This window comes from Psammomys obesus, unplaced genomic scaffold (genome assembly GCF_907164565.1).
Source record: "Psammomys obesus unplaced genomic scaffold, mPsaObe1.curated_primary_1811, whole genome shotgun sequence".
Classification (NCBI taxonomy): Eukaryota; Metazoa; Chordata; class Mammalia; order Rodentia; family Muridae; genus Psammomys; species Psammomys obesus.
Genome location: NW_026596440.1, coordinates 7,347,207 through 7,363,964, shown reverse-complemented (window position 1 = coordinate 7,363,964; position 16,758 = coordinate 7,347,207). Strand labels below are relative to the sequence as shown.

Sequence of the window (16,758 nt, the reverse complement as noted above, 5' to 3'; positions counted from 1 at the left end):
ATTGTTTACCAAAAAACCAGCTGGGTAGTTTATTCTTTCTCTACCCTCCCTCCTCGTCCTGCACATTGCTCCCAGGTGACCCAGGAACATTTTGATCTGTGGGAGAAACCAGACTATTTTTTTCAACAGTTTTTCTTCCTTCCTTCCTTCCTTCCTTCCTTCCTTCCTTCCTTCCTTCCTTCCTTCCTTCCTTCCTTCCTTCTTTCTCTCTCTCTCTCTCTCTCTCTCTCTCTCTCTCTCTTTTTTTTTTTTTTTTTTTTTTTTTTTTTTTTTCATGCCGGTTGTAGCTAGAAAGGTCTTCACGGAAGTGTTCAAGTCTTTGGGACTCAGGTTTGCTAGAGGTTAAGCCCGGTGTAAGGAGGTCCCCACTTAAGTGAATTGGGGGGAAATGCCATGTTAAACCCGCCTTTGTTCCCGTCTGAATTGCCGGCTGTGTTGGGACTAGACTCTTGTGTAAGTGCCGGGTGGGGGCGAACATCTAATTAGTGGCATTGCGGGGGCGGGGCTGTTAGGGAGGGGCGGCTTTGTGGATTGGCCAGCGTGGACGGGGCGGTGCGAGCCGCCCTTAATGCTGTGGTGACAGGTGCAGGTCCCAGGTCAAGGTAAGGAGAGCACAGCACAGCGCCCGACCTGCCCCGGCTCCCTGCCGGCCCGCAGTCGGTCCCAGAGCGCGCTGCTTTGTTCTCCCACGAGGAGGGCGTTTCTCCTCCGAGAGCGTTCCAGGGCATCGGGATTACAATTTCTGGCTGGGGAAAAAAAAAAAAAAATCAGCAGACAGACGCCCTGCGGTGGGGAAAGCTTGAAGGACACTTCAGCGGGAAAACAGCGATACAGTGGCTGGTTCCGGCGTTCTCCGGGGAACGTTCAACAGGCTGACTTCAGTTTCTAGACAACTGCAGGTCCTCGCTCTGCTCAGATGGGAACCCAGATAGGAGAAAAGGTCGCACTTCGCGCTTGACTTTGAAGGCGATTGTTTGGGTTGCCCTGGCGTGCACAGTGTTCCTTGTATTTCTGCCTCGCCGTGGTTATTCCTCGAAAAGATCTGAGTTAAGAAGCTAAGTTTGAAATGAACAGTGGATTGCTTCTCAGCTTGTGGCGTTAAAGTGAGTTGATTATGAGATGAACGATTTCTGGGTGTCCTCAATTTGGGGAATCTGCAGTCACCGGGGTTTTGTTGTTGTTTTTTGTTTTGTATTTTTCAGGTTATTTTGAGTTTTACTTGTTTGGCACTTGAGAGTTGCACACGTTTAGGGTGCACTGTGGGGTTTTGATTAGTGCATTGTGTAAACTAGAGTTCTGCTTGACTTTGGAATAATGACTGTTTTGGTTGGTGTGTTAATAGCAAAGTGATGGAAATGGTAAGAAAGGGGAATATGTGCCTTAGTGACTGAAGGCTTGTTTTAAAGTTTCTCTTTTTAAAATTTAATTACATAAGAAATTTTCTTTTAAGAAGGAAACTCAGCTTTATTTCTCCCTCTTTAAAAAAAAATCAAAAACTGGTAGATTCCAAGGTAATTTATACAGATCTGAAGGTGAAGGGAGGTCTCTGAACAGTGTTTTCAACTAGAGATTAAATAATAGGAACACTTAGAATGCATTAACACTTCAACAAAACAAGTCTGGATTTTTCTAAATGGGCCCATTGTAGCTATGCAAAATAAGACATAAAGTGGCCAGAAGCAGAACAGCTTGATTTTTGTGACATTTTAAGCAGTGACTTGGAGCTCTTGAGATTTTAGGGGCAACTGTCTTGGGGTCACTCACATTCATTCCAGTTCCTGAGAAAGAACTTGCCTGGCCTCGGACCCACTTTAGACCCCTACCTTATATGGATTGTATATTGCTTGGCAGCACAAAGGCTTCCTGGCTTTCCTAGCCCTGGCTCTGTGTTTGCAGTCCATGTCTGCCCTGCTCCAGCCTGGAGCTCACAGTAGACCCCAGGCCTGAGCATCCAGGGCCATCGCTAGGCCTCAGGGTATGTCCCATATTGGGGTGGCTTCTATACTTTTTGGTTCTTGTTTATGGCTTGCTTGGTCCCTATGTGAGGAGCTTGGCTTTGCATAGGGAGGCTTGGTGAGGTTCCTGACCCATATGATGCACATCTGTAAACAGTGCTGGCCCAGTACAGCCTCTCTACCCTTTAGATTTGTAAAAGACAAATACACGGACTGAAGACCCATAGCTCCCTTTTTGCTTTTACCCCCTGAAGTTGTTCATTTCTTTTTCCTTTGCATGAATTTTTTGGAGTCAATCCAGGGTATAAAATTGTATACACTGGAACCCCAGAGTATACAAAAATGGACTCAGGTGTGACTCCCCTGCTTTATATACCTTAAATTACTATGAAAAGTGACTGCCACACTGGGTGGCAGCTGGACAGTGATACCCGAATACATTTTCCTAAATAACAACCTCATTTCTTTATTTTTCCAGCAATAATTCATGTAGTGAGATTCAGGCCCCTCTTCCAACACCCTGCTGTTCCTCTGTGGTTGTGGTTGGCTGTATGTATATTGCGTATACAACAGAAACCAAATGGCAAATTGTAGACATGTGGGTAGTTTAGATTCAGTAGGAAAGACAAAAGAACATTACAAAATAAAATCCGACCAGAAAGGTATTTATGTTGTTTAGTTGCCCCTGTGAGGAGGAAAGGCCAAAGCCAGAGGTGAGGGAACATTATTTTTCTGACCTCAGATTAACAGTGAGAGTGAAATTCAATTTAGAAACTGTTTCAAAATGATTGTGCCCCCCCACCTGAGTGTTTGAGGAGCCCTGCCCTAGGTACTGACTTTCCTGGGCTTCTGTTGCTTTCTTGTCCCTTCTTGTTATTAGCTCTAACATGTTTTTGCCACTTTGTTGCTTTGTTTTGTTTTGTTTACACTGTGAATTTTAATCCTTGTTAACAAATTTAACATAGAGGCCAAGCAAATGGAAGGAGCTTTCCTGGAGCCCCAGGTTCCTTAATCCTCATACATCCCAGGTTACTCACTGGCAGACCCTCAACTGCAGTGAGCTTGCCTGGTCTCCTGCCTCTGAAGACCTTGGAGCCCTCACTGTACAGTGCTGATAAAACCTTTTAGGTCAGGGCGTTGGAATTTTAATTCTTTGACTTTGTTCTGCTTTAGAGCAAGTCTTCTGTTCTGAACCTTTGCCTACAGCATGTACATGTGCTTTCAATAGATTCACTCACACCATTAAATTGTTTATTGACGGCTCTTGCAGACATTGTTACCCTGTTACTCTGCCTTGCCATGTTGGACACTGAATTCATTTTAATAGTCATTTGACTATGAAATTTGGGAGTACGTGGCACATGAAACAGATGTGGTTTCACTCTACTATAAATTTCCATAGTTCATGACAAAAATTACTAGAGTTGTGTTTGGGTGTGCTTTATCCTGTCTACACTTGAGGATTCTAGTTTTTGTGACAGTGCTTTCTGTAGGAGGTGGGCTGTTCTGCGTGTTCGCACTGGCTCCGGGGAAGCACACCTTCCAGGCTGATGGCTCCGTGGTCATGAATCTGATGCTGCAGTTCTGTCACCTTTACAAGAGGCAGAGTTAGCCAAAAACAAACTCGGCCAAGAAGGATCTGTTGTCTGCTTAGTTATTTAGCAAAAGCAGCACAATTGTAATAACATCACACAGGTTCTCTCACTTTGACATAGTAATATGGGAAGTTAGAGAAATATAAGAAAAACTTGTGGGATTGAGTGAATTTATAGTTAACTATATTTTCTCGTGGGAAAAAAAATCAGTGTTTGATAACTTTCTTTAAATGCCAATATAAAATCCAGGGCTTTGTGTGTATTTACAAGCATTTGGAAAACTTAACATTCTTTCAATTTTTAAATGTGTTTTCTTTTATCATTGTGTGTGTGTGTGTGTGTGTGTGTGTGTGTGTGTCCGTCCGTCCGCGTCCGCATGTCCGTGCACGCACACACACAATCCACAATCTGTGGATTGAGCTCCGGTTTTCAGGCTTGCACAGCAAACACCTCCTTGGACAGAGCAAAGTTTTATATTTAACAATGTTTTCACCAGTCTGGGGTGGAGTACTGAAGCCAACAAACAGTGTTCCTGGTCAGGAACACAGCAGACTTCTCTGTGTACCCACAGGGACAACGTGTAGCTGGGCTCGCCTTTAAAAGCCCTTGGCTGCCGGTTGCCTTCGCTGCACTTCATTCACAGGTGCGCTCTGAACTTCATAAAGTGTACATAAAGTATATATTCTCTCCATTAATTCATCAAGACATATTGACGACAGGATTTAAGAAAATATTTCAGGTTGAGGTATAGGCAGACAAAAGGAGGAGGCAGAGGCTTACGTGGGTCACTTAAAACTTGACTGGGGCTTCCTTAATTTCCTTCTAGGTCTTTAGAAATGTTTTACTTGTGGAAATGTGGCTCGGTGGGTAGAGTGCTTGCCTAGCGTGTGCACAGATGCACAACCATGCGCACGAGGCATACACATGCACCCTCCTACACACACACACAGTCCTTGCATGGTGGCACATGCTTGGAATTCTAGAACTCCCAAAGTGGAAGTAGGAACATCAGAAGATCACTGATACCTTTGTTATGTAGGAAGTCTCAAGCTAGCCTGGGCTACATGAGAGCCTGTCTCAAAAAGAAAAAGACGAAAGTAGTATTACCCCAAATCAGCCATTTTCTACATTCTATAACTGGGCTCTCCTCTCCACTAGTAACATTTCTTACCATCTTACTAGATCCAGAAGCAGACCCTATCCCATTCTCTGTAATAGGTACATAATATTCCATTCTGTGGCTATAAAGCTGAATTTTAACTCAGAACCAGTTGGAAGTTTTGGCAATGACATGTGGGGCTTTAGATTGAGATGAATTGGTAGCTAGTAAGAATTTAGAGTGAAGATATCACTGCTTATAAATTAGAAGATCAATTTTATAAATTTACACAATCATTCAGGATTCATGCATCAGGCATCGTGTAGACTGTGGTGATTTAAGTTAGAGGATTGACGTAAACAGCAAATTTCTGTGTAGAAAAATATGAATACCAGGAGTTCAGTGCTGTTCTTTGGAAATCCTTCAGCAGAGGGAAGGTGGCCTGGAGTACTGGGGCTTCTGGTTGATTCTCCCCAGGAGCATGAAGTGGTGGGAGTATTTTCCCCATCACTATGGGTCTGGCAGATTCCAGGCAGGCAGACACGAAAACTTCAAGTGTGTCTTGTAAAATCTTTGGAAAATTTCAATTTGAGCATTTAGATGATTCAGTTTCTAAAATATGCAATGGCATAAAATATTAGTATACACATGGTTGTGGGATCCATCTGACAGGATGGTCTGCTTTCATGTAGTTCACAGAATATGTCCTATGTTACTTTGCACGAAGCATGGGTAATACTTGTAGTAAAGGCTCAAAGACTAGCACATGACAGTCTGACTGTCCCACTTGGAAACAGGATGATTCTCTGTGCCGTGGACTATTTCAGCTGCTACCTGCTCTTGGTAGCTCCCATGTTCTTTCCTCTTGTGTAGCAGTTTGGAACTGCCGTGACCAAGCAGTGATTAGACGTTCACATATCAGCTCAAGCTATTCTTAACATTTCCCAGATTTCAAGTACTGTGAATTCTGTGAACATTTGCTGCTGTTGCAGTGATCATTGCAAAGTGTGGCTATGAGTGTAATTTCATAACCAAAAGTAACTGAAGCTACTATGAGAGTCTATGCCTGTTGGTTAATTTCTGTAGTTTGAAGAAAAAGTATTTTCACTCTTCATTATTTGATAACTTTCATTTGCTAGCAACCTCCATTTTTACCCTCAAAATAATGCAGGCATGATTCCCTGTTGTTCTAGTCTTAGGTTTAGGCAGTTCTTTAAAATGTGATTAAAGCACATTTAAAAACCCATGCAGAGGACCCTTTCACTGCTTCCTCCAGCAGCAGGAACAGCAGCAGTTTCTGTTTAAGTTTCTAATGCATGGCAGGCACTTTACTTCTGTCGTAAGGTCCTACTTTGCCAGTTGACAGTGTACATCCTGACAGGAAAGGAAGCCCTTCCCTGACAGGCAGAGATGACCATGGCTTCCTCTGGCTTCTGTTTCTGTTTCTCTCTGGACTGTGAGGACGTAGAAGTTCCTGCTCTTGTTTTGAACTTTCTCCATTATATCCTTCTTTTGCTCTGTTGGCAAGGGTCTTTTGCAAATGAAAATTCACTCGATGGAGTTTTATTTTAAGGCTCAGAGCAGTGTCTGTCTTCCTAGGCTCCTCCCATGTCCCTCATTTGTAGCAAGCACCCATGGACCTGAGTGGGTGGCCTTCAGGCCTGTAGGGTGGTAGTTGTGTTTCCTGGAAAAGGTGGCAAGGAAATTTTCCAGTTTTGAAGTGTGTTATAAAACGAAAGGTGTTTTATACCTGTGACGTCGCCCTTCACCTTCTGCCCTGACTTCCAAAAGTTAGCGCATTCTGCCTTGGCCTCTGTTGGGGTTGAATTTCAGCCAGCAAGTCTCCAGCCTACAGGAGAATTTGAGATTTTTCTCCCTCCCCCATTTCTTCTGTTTTGTTCTGTGTAAACAGTTCCTGCCGAAGTAACATAGACAAATATAGCAGAGAATGCTTTTCTGGAAGATGCATGCTCCCAAAGCATTTTTTAACCATTTTTGGGAAGAATTGATCTTTCTGTGTGTTCCAGACAGACTGAAATAAGAGGGGAGGCTGTCGCTATAATGGAAGTGACATCATACATTATTGCCCCCATTGATCCGCTTTTAGTCTCCAGCCAGGATAAAAGGAAATGGCACCAGGGAGGAAGCATGCTTCATTTCAGCTCAGATCCCAGAGTGATAATGGGGTAATAATAGAACTCACGCCACTGTCAGGCTGTGGCTGCATTAGTCTCAAGCTCACTCTGTCTGGAGCTGCACTGACTTCCTTCCTCAAGCACTGCTGCTGTGCACCAGCTGGGCTGCAAAGGAGGGGCTCAAGGGCTCCCCTTGGCCTTCAAGGCATGCCAGCTGCAGTCCTAACGTTTGTGCCTGTGGAAGCTTCATGGTGAGACTTGTCCTGCCTGTGGCATTTCAGATCCGGGAGGTAAGCTGGCTTTTCTGCATGGCATTGTGCTAAGGTTGTGTGGATTGTCTTATGGGAGCTCTGAGTTACATCCATCCAGGGTTGGTTTTCTTTGTGCTGCTTGTACTTGGATATTGGGGTTGGCGGTTGGAAATGTCACATTTGCTCTCCAAGAAACTTTAAAACTGTTCAAAGTTATGCCACTTTTCTCAATTTTTAAATCTTTGGAAAAAGAATGACGTTAACTTTTTTCTTTGTACATTTCTTCATAATTAACAACTATGAAATCTTCAGTATTTATGGCAAGAACAGAGACTTCCACAGTCCTTAACATATAGCATTTGTACTTGACTGACTTCCTGTTGCATCTTGTTTCTTGTGTTTAGTTGAGTAAGTTTTATGGCCTGTGCCATTCTTTTCAAGTACCCATATGATTTAGGCATCTCATAGTCTTATTTTGTCTTGGGTTTCCAAGACAGATGCATTTTTACAATACTGAGGCATTTCCTATGTGGAAATAATAACATCATAGATCCCTGTTTGTGAAGAGAAGTTTCTTTTCCTTTGGCAGCTGAAGTCTGGGCATAGCTGTCAGTCCCAGATCTTGTACTATTTTCAGTTGGCTTCCCTAGCCTGATGCTCACAGTACAGACGACACTGCTGTGTCTCTTGCAGTATCTCCATGGTAGCACGCAGTTAGCCCCAAAGTTATGTGAAAGTTTATTTGATTTCTATGTGGGTGGGAGTGGGTTAGTCCCCTATTCGAGCTGCCAGGACAGCCCACTGCCCAGCACTGCCTCCCGGCACATTTGCAAGTACTTGAGATCTTTCTGTCGTGTTATGAGCATGTATCTTGTGTTATTCCCCTTCTGTTGTAGGGTGACTGGACACAGAGCAAATGTGTATTTTACAAAGAGGTGTTCATGCCATTAAAATAGTTTTGCTTTAACACATCCTCTTTTCAAGTCTGTAATCCTTTTTTGTGATGTTGCTGAAAACAGCATTAGGCCACTGATTTGTCTCTACTTTATTGTTCAGAGACTACATTTTCCCATGAATCGGAGAGCCAGGTGGCCAGAGGTTGTTTACTGACAGTGCTTTCTCCAGACTAGCAGAGATCTCCCAGCATTAGGGAGGAATGTTGAGCACGGCTATGTCTTCTGTCCCGCCCGCCTCTGAACAAGCCCGCTCTTGCAAGAGGGCATCTGTACCTTTCTGAATGAAGGCAGATGGATTCCTCTGAGGGGTGTGGACCCTCACCCCTTCCCACCTTTTAATTAGAGCCAGATAAACTTAGGAAACAGCCCTAAAGGTTTGAGTGTATATGTCCTCCTCCCTCCTTCCCTCCCTCCCTCCCATCTCAGCTGTCAGGGGGCTTAGCTCTAAATGTTTCCATTGCGTCAATCTTGAGACAACAAAAGCTTTCCATGATCCTTTTCATTCTGTTTGTGTGCAGATGTGAACTTTCTGCTTGGAAGAAAACAGCACACAGGTGTAGATCTGATTGGGCTCACGTGTTAGCAGTTCTCACACTGGAGTTGTGTTCAGTGACTGAACTGTGGAGGGTAACCCTGCTTAGGCGCATGGTGACTTTAGCCACAACAAAACCAAGAGAAACATCGGGGTGGCCGGAGGTAAAGGGGCCTTAGTTGGGGACAAGGGAAGACGCTGCAGGAGTGTGTCTAGTGTGTAGCCTTTGGGGAAAACATGTATTTTAGGACAAGAGGAGAGAAGCTGAAAAGTTAATGTCTTTTGAGTAGTGAAGTTGGCAGTTAAAATCCTGGTGCTCGCAAGAACCCTCCCTTGACCTAGTGTCCAGAAGTTCAGTTTGCTTAGAAGGATTATTAGTATAACCAAGGCTGGAGGGGTGCCCTGTGTAGACAATTCGGAATTTGTGTAAATGATTGTAAAGCTCTGATTTTAGTATGAACCTCTTTCATTCAGTACCCATGTATTTCAAGGTTTCTCTCCAAGCTGCTGTTGGAGAGGTGGCCCAGCCTGGAGGTGGAGTTGGGGGGTGAGGGAGAGTGGGGATGGGGGAGTGGCTCCCAGCAAGGCCTACAGGGGTTTGTTCCCAGGCTCTTTGCTTTGTGTTTTTATCACATACAGACTGTTTTTATGTGTTTTTATCACCGTCTCCCTCCTGTTGCCCTTAGCTGTTCCAAACCAAGTTTAGTGTGAAGAATGGGGGATCAGTGAGAGGGACTGCGTGTGGTGTGCTTAGGTGTGCTGATTGCTGTGCTTTTGTCTGCAGCCTGTAAAGTGTGTTACAGTGTCTTAAACTCAAGTTAGAAAGAGACCCCTCATGAAGAGGAGGGGCTGTGAGAGGAGGCAGTGGGTACATTGCATTTATTTTTCAGGGCTCAGCAGGTAGGGGCCTTGCAGGCTTACTATCTACTTCTGGTAAACTCTTGTGAATTTGCCAAAAGTTGGATACCCTCTTGAGTCCTTGTCCAGCCAGAAACATTTTTGGGCATATGCGTGCCATAAAGGCAAGGCCATTTTGAGCTATTGTGACATTCGATTAAGACAGGTGCCATTTTGATCTTCTGTAAGCACCCAGCATAACCATGGAAAACAGTTTTGCCAGAACCCCAGGATATATACATTTGGGGCTGCAGACAGCGTAAACCCTGCTGTATGAGGAAGGTCAGCACATGGTCTCGCCGTTTTTCAGACATGTAAGAGTACCTGGGTGACCCTGGCTTTGCTGCCCCTGCTCAGAACCTTGGTTTTAACTTCTTGGTGGCTAAATGACATTTCAAAGGCTGTTTCTTTTGTCTTCAGCTTTCTGCGGACCAGCTCGTCTTGCTTTTGGATTGTCTCTTAGAACAAACGACCCTGAGCCCCCAGACACTGCATTGTCTCCAGCAGACGTACCACCTCCAGGAGCAGGATGCAGAGGTAACACAAGTGAAACTGAGGCCCCTGGCGATAGGAAGGTGATGAGCCCACTGCAACCCCAGCCTATGAGTCTGCTGCTGGCCTTAGGATGATGCCTTGTGCCTGCATGTTAAGAGTCAAGGGCTGGGCTTCCAGCAGCAAGTGATCAGCTCCTGCCCTTCCCCAGCAGTCTTGAAATGGTTGGAGGCCTAAGTTTTCCCTCCTCCTATGTAAATTATAAAAACAGATGTAAGTTTCCTGAAAGCTTGCACTATGGAGTGGGTCATCTTGTGCTCTGGTGGTGGCGCCTTTCCCTTGCTCATTAAGGAAACTCAGTTCAGATGTGTGGGAGCAGCTCGGCTGCGTTCAGCCAGCACGAGAAAGAAGCCATGTGTAAAGGAAATGAAAAACGAATCTAGCAGCCATGGTTTAAAAAGTAAAATTGGATGCCTGTGGTAAAGCAGTATGATGTGAGCCTTAATATATTTTAGCTTATTCGGAACGCAGTTCAGATGCTAGATGGGTTCCAGGTTTGAGAAATACAAAATCATAAATATCTAATGTATTTAATCATCGTAAGAAAATGACAAAAGTTGAGAGAGATGGTCTTTGACATAGAGTTCTGAAATGAGAAACCCTGACTGAGATTCCCACGCACTCAAGCCCAGCAGCCACCAGCACTGGGGCTGCCGGACCCCTGCGGCCTAGCCCGGCTGAGCGGGGCGGACACAGGCATGGGACACACGTGAGACCAATGGTGTTTTCAGGCTCTTGCTATTCATTTCGTTATCTCTTTGGACTTCTATTTTAGACATGTTGGCTTATATGAAATGTTATAGTGACTTTCAGACCCTGTGAAGTGGTTACACTGACAAACAGTTCCTCAGTAGCTCACTGGGAGGGTGGTCTTTGTTGCACAGTTTTCAAGTCCACAGATTTAGGAGTAATTGACAGAAATCTGTGGGGAAACAGTGGCAGCCTTTACCACCTATGTATAGATCAAATGCCCAACTGTTCTGTTTCTGCTCTTACCCCTTTTGTTTATCCAAGACTACAAATGCCAGACTTATTTTTAATTAGTATTTCAAAGACCTTTCTATTTATAGGTAGAGAGTTGTGTTTTGACAGTGTTGAATTACACTGGAGTCAAGGCTCCTGCAAGCCTGGGGGAGGGGGTGGGTCAGAGCAGGCACTGAACACCTGTCCCTTGATGCCCAGAAGCCAGTTTTCCCTTCCTCCTGTGTTGGCATGTAACATATCCTGTCTTACCTTAGAGCCTAATACAGTTACTGTGTATCATGTCTTAACCCTTTGAGAAGGAAGTAAGTGTCTCCCTTTTTTGTATATACAGAAACCATATCTCACTGCCCAAAGAGGACACTTGATTCTGTGATCCTTGGTAGCCAGGTGCACATCATATATTGTGGCTACCTTTACACAGACGGGATCTGACTGTAGCATTCACATTTACCGTCTACACACTGAGAAAGAAATGGTGCACACAGTTCAGGCTCTCCCTTAGGAAGCTGGTGTTTCTTGGACAGCTCACTGAGTGAACAAGGTGGCTTCAGCCAAGAGCTATCAAGGGATGATACAGGGTAAAGATACATAGGCAAACATCTCTAGGCCAAGTATCTATTTAAGAAAAGCCCCTTAGAGGAAGCAACACTGAGCAAAAAGACAAAAGGAGGTGACTACACAAGACCAGAAAGATGTGTAGACTTAGTGTGTCAGGATGGTGGCCAGCAAATGTTTTATGTGATTTATGCAGACATGCACACAGACACACACACCAACCCACACTCAGGAATACATGGATGAATGCTGCTGTAAGCCAAGGAAAGCTGTGATAAACCTAAAATCTCATTTTGGTATAATCAGCAAATCTCAGGACTCTCGGCATTGCTGCTTCTGGTCACCTTTCACAGCGTTTTGCAGTTGTGGCTCTTGCTGGGCCTGTGGATTTAGACTCCTGCACTCAGGACTTCTGCTAAGCAGGAGCCTCGTGCCAGTGCACCATAGTTATGGCTGCAGCTACTTACGCTGGTGGCTTCTCATCTACTGAAGTTCCTGTGAAATGTTACTCTGACTCACAGAAGCAACAAGATTTCATCAACCAGGCTTTCTAGAAACATCATAATTTAAGTGTGAATTCTGTTGACTAGGTAGCAGGAGCTAAACCATCAGCTACTTTTATTTGAGTGACACTCCTGGGGAAAAAAGTTGTTAACTTGGTTATTTCTTGAGGTTTCCGACTTGGTTCTCACTATTGGTGAGCAGTCAAGGGAGTCCCACTGAGTTGCCAGGGATCTCAAATACAAAGTAGGAGTCACTGGAAAGATGGTCAAACAGACCTCTGTGGCAGGTATGTGCCTCCCATGAAGAGAGGCAAGGTAAGTTAGGTAGGCCTTCAATGTTCTGTGCAAGTCACTGTGCAAGCTCTGGGTCTGGTGTTGAGTGAGGGGTTTAATACAGAAGGGCTGGAACAATCCATGATTATAGGGAGGGTGTTTCCAAGACCTGCTGAAAGACTGTCCTGCTGTTCCTCTGACTGAAAGCGTGTGTGAATGGGCAAGGTTGAGAAGAGAACTGCTACCTTGTGGCTCCAGCTGGCCGAGTCGTCCCTTATGACAAAATGCAGTGCACATCCCTGCCATTGGCTGAGCTGTACTCTTGGTGCAGCAACTAAGAGTCTAGACCAAAAGAAACTCTGCTGCAGCTTCACATAAAGTAGGGAGACAGCTCAGGATGGCCTTTGTATCTGCATTCCTCCTCTTCTCTGAGACCCAAGTTGCTCTTACTTCCTGCCCTTGCCCTGTTCTCCACACTTGACTCTGTTGGTGAGGACGTCTTGCTGTGTTGTACCTCAAGGGTGATAGTGTTGCTTTGGGGCATTTGTGTGTCAGAGGTTATAAGGGTCAGCTCTGAACTCCTTCCAGGTTTTACACCCCTTTTTCTGTCATTAAGAAACTGCTGTGAGGGGTGGTGCAACTGCAGGCCCAGGTCTTAAAGTACCACCATGGCAGGAGGTGATGGAATGACTCTCTCTCTCTCTCACTGTTGTGGGCCATCCTGTATCTGTCATCTTGATCAAGGGCCACCTTGATGTTCCTTGGCCTAAGAAGTAACAGAATCCTAGGAGTTGGGCACCCTTTACACACAGGGTTGGAGCTATCAGCCCTGGGTCTGGCTTCCTTCAGCCAGGAATGAAAACAAGTTCACGGGAAACTTAGTCCATAGAAACACTTGTGTGGATTCCTGGGTGATGCTCAGACAAAGAACTAGGAAAGTTTAAATATGTACTGGACAGTTGATTTTGGAACAAAATCCTTATATAAAATCCCTCTTAAGGGTTGGTAAGATAGCTCAGCAAGTCAGCGAGCGTGCCTACCACCAAGCCTAAAGCCTTGAGTTCAGTCCCTTGGATCGACATGGCAGAAGGTAGAAAACACTGTCCTCTGAACTTCATATATACACAGAAAGTAAACGTGATTTAGGGACCAGAAATCTGGTCCCTAAAAGCAGATGGTGCTCTTGCAAAGGACCTGAGCGCAGATCCCAGCAACCACAACAAAATTCACTAAACACAGTCAGTTTGTGTAGTTCACCTATGCACATTTTAATCCTGGACATTTGACACAGTCAATTATTGAAATTATCTCAGGTGGCTCATAACCATCTGTTATGCCAATCTGTCCCACTTCCTTTACCGGGTTCTGGCACAAATGTAGTAAGCACGCATAAACCCAGCCAAACACTCACACACACATAGTATGTTTATATACTTAGGCAAACACACACATTTTTAAAAAACAAATTTTTTAGGTCTCATCAGGAATGGCTGTATTGTCTTCCTCTATGGCCAGGTAAGGCTGCTCCCCCCTCTGGGAGAGATGATCAAAGAGCAGGCCAATCAGTTCATGTCAGAAGCAGTCCCTGTTCCCATTACTATGGAACCCACTTGGACACTGAACTGCCATGGGCTACATCTGTGCAGGGGTTCTAGGTTATCTCCATGCCTGGTACTTGGTTGGAGTATGAGTCTCTGGGAAGACCCCTGTGTTCAGATTTTTTGCTTCTGTTGCTCTCCTTGTGGAGTTCCTGTCCTCTCCAGATCTTACTATTTCCCATTTCTTTCATAAGATTCCCTGCATTCTGCCCAAAGTTTGGTCATAAATCTCAACATCTGCTTTGATAGTCTGCCGGGCAGAGCCTTTCAGAGACCGTCTGTGGGAGGCTCCTAACTTGTTTCCTGTTTTCTTCTTCTTCTGATGTCCATCCTATTTGCCTTTTGCAATGGGGATTGAGCATTTTAGCCAGAGTCCTCCCTCTAGATTAGTTTCTTTAGGTGTACAGATTTTAGTAAGATTATCCTATATTATATGTCTATGAGCGCGTATATACCGTATGTGTCTTTCTGCTTCTGGGATAGCTCACTCAGGGTGATCCTTTCCAGATCCCACCGTTACAGACTAGGATCAGAAGGAAGAAAAAGAAACCTTCCCCTACCAGTGGACTTGGGGAGGGGCATGCGTGGAGAAGGGGGAGGAAGGGATGGATTGGGAGGGGAGGAGGGAGGGAACTAGAGGGGGGACACAAAGTAAAAAAAAAAAAGTGTAATGAAAAATAAAAATTAAAATTAAAAAAAAAAGAATGAATTGAAAATAAAGACCATCAAATTGACAGTGTGGTTCAGAGGCAGAGAAGTGGAGTAGCACGCACAAGTGTGATACTGTCACCCTTTGACTCGACTCACATATTAAATTTTTCAACTCCTTTACTGAAGATTACATGTGATAAACTATTTAAAAAGTACAAAAAACCCCCCAATTTTTAAAAGTGATTATAAAAATGCTTGTGATCCCTTTAAAATAGTGAGTTCCTTTTCTCTTCCTCTTCCTTCCTCCTTCCTCCCTTCTTCTTCTTCCTTCCACCCTTCTTCCTCCTTCTTCTTTCTTCTTCTTTCTTCTTCTTTCTCTGTCTGGTGACACATCATCAGTCCCAGGGGCTAGAACATCAGGACAGGTTCCCAGCCAGCTTGGGCTACATAGTAAGACCCAGTCTCAGACTACCAAAAGAAAGCGGATAGTCACCAGGATGAAACAGGAATAAGAGCTGGGTAGAGCAGCACACTTTTATTCCAGCACTCAGGAAGCAGACACAGATAGGTCTCAGTGAGTTTGAGGCCAGCCTGGTTTACATAGACACTGTCTCCAAATAAAAAAGCCAGAACCCATACTGGCTGTGTGTGCCCATCCCTGAAGTACCACCTGGTTCTTGATTTCTAAGCCCAGGTCAAGACATGGACTTTGCAGTGAGCTGCATTTGGGCCACAGAGCCACGGCCAGGTGGTGGCACATGTTGTTTGCCATCTCCTGGCTCCACTTTCCTCATCAGCACAGCATTATCTCATCCAGCATCGAGGGGCGTGGGTCTGTTTCTGACCACTGCCAGCTGGAGATGTGATGAAATCTTTGCTCAGGGGTTTTATATCTGATTTTGTTTTCCTTGGAAACTGTGTGCTGTCTGAGCAGGCTGTTGTCAGGATGTGCTAGCAGATTGGAGCCCTCAGTTGGAAATCCACACTCTAGAATGGTATGAAATTATCACCAGCTCTCTAGACTCCTTCTTGGGGACTTGGGAGAGGTTCCTGAGCCTTGATTTTTCCAGGGGATTAAAGTGAATCCGTAAATACTTGGTTAGTGGAATTGTTAACAAAGTAAGATTAGGAAAGGTGTAAGACTACTAAGAAGATGGGAACAGCCATGGTTCTGTTCTGGGGTGGTTTTCTGGGCCGACGTGCCAGGGGTGAAATCCAGGGCTTTGTGTATACTAGGCACATGCTCAGCCACTGAACTAGGCAATAACCCAGCTGAGCATACCATTGGTTAAATGTGGTTTCTGTTCTTGGGCAGGCTGGCTCTTAGCTGATAAGAGTTCATGCTGTCTCTTTATTTCTGTTTTGTTGTTGGTTTGTTTGTTTTGTTTTGTTTTTTCTACATGAACTAAGGGAGAGAGAGGGACAGCTCAGCCACTTGTATATGTTGTCTTCCTGCTTGTGAAATTCCTTTTACTTATGGTCACAGGATTCCTGGTCTTTGGGTTAATGGATGGTTGGTGTGTGTTTTGCTCCTGGTATGGGGATAGGGATGGGGTGAGGCTGGAGATAGAGTGGGGATGAGGTGGGGATACTGCAAATGAAGGTTCCTCAACCCCCCTACTCTCTAATATTTCACTGTTCCTTGTGTGGTGGGTAGTTAGCAGCCATGGCTCCCCTGTACATGAGGCTTGCTTTCTCCCATTGTAGGACTCCAAATGTCTGCAGATACTGCTAGCTATTTCCTGAGGGGCAAAGTCCCTATGAAGAAGCCGGGGCACTCTTTAACACAGCAGTAGGTTCAGAAAAAGCAGTTTTTAAAATCTCACGATGAATTGTCTAGCAATTCGTGATAGCCTAGAGTATATGGAGTACAAAGATGGCAGACAGCCACCTGGAGCCCATTCTGTCCCACCCAAAGCTTTAGAGAATGTAGCTGTGGGATAGGTGGGTTCTTCTGCGAGAAGGGAAAGAAAGACCTGCGAATGACGGTGGCAGCAGACTGGTACTGAGGAGTAAGCCAGGGTTGTGGACACAGCATCTGCTGCACTTCCGTGTTGACTGCTGGTGGAGAAGCATGCAGTCTTCCATAGACCCTTCTCCACCTTACTGGCTGTGTTAGGGAGCCTGCCTAGTCGCAGCCAGTGGCTCTGGTCCTCCTTGCCCCCAGCAGAGCTTAAGGAACAAGAATAGTCAGAAGCTGACCTTACTGAGGCTGGGTGTAC

The 16,758-nt window shown here is 45.0% G+C and overlaps 1 protein-coding gene across 8 annotated transcripts in view; it reads left to right on the top strand.

Moving 5' to 3' along the window:
• Aopep (aminopeptidase O (putative)) overlaps window positions 1–16,758 on the top strand; it is a 296,969-nt gene that overhangs the window by 264,829 nt on the left and 15,382 nt on the right. For 7 of the 8 annotated variants that reach the window (XM_055597938.1, XM_055597941.1, XM_055597937.1 and 4 more), the window contains exon 14: window positions 9,841–9,957. The exons of the other annotated variant lie outside the window; for it this stretch is intronic. In XM_055597938.1, the coding sequence (XP_055453913.1) occupies window positions 9,841–9,957 (117 nt within the window). The remainder of the gene's footprint in view (window positions 1–9,840; window positions 9,958–16,758) is intronic. 8 annotated transcript variants of the gene reach the window in all.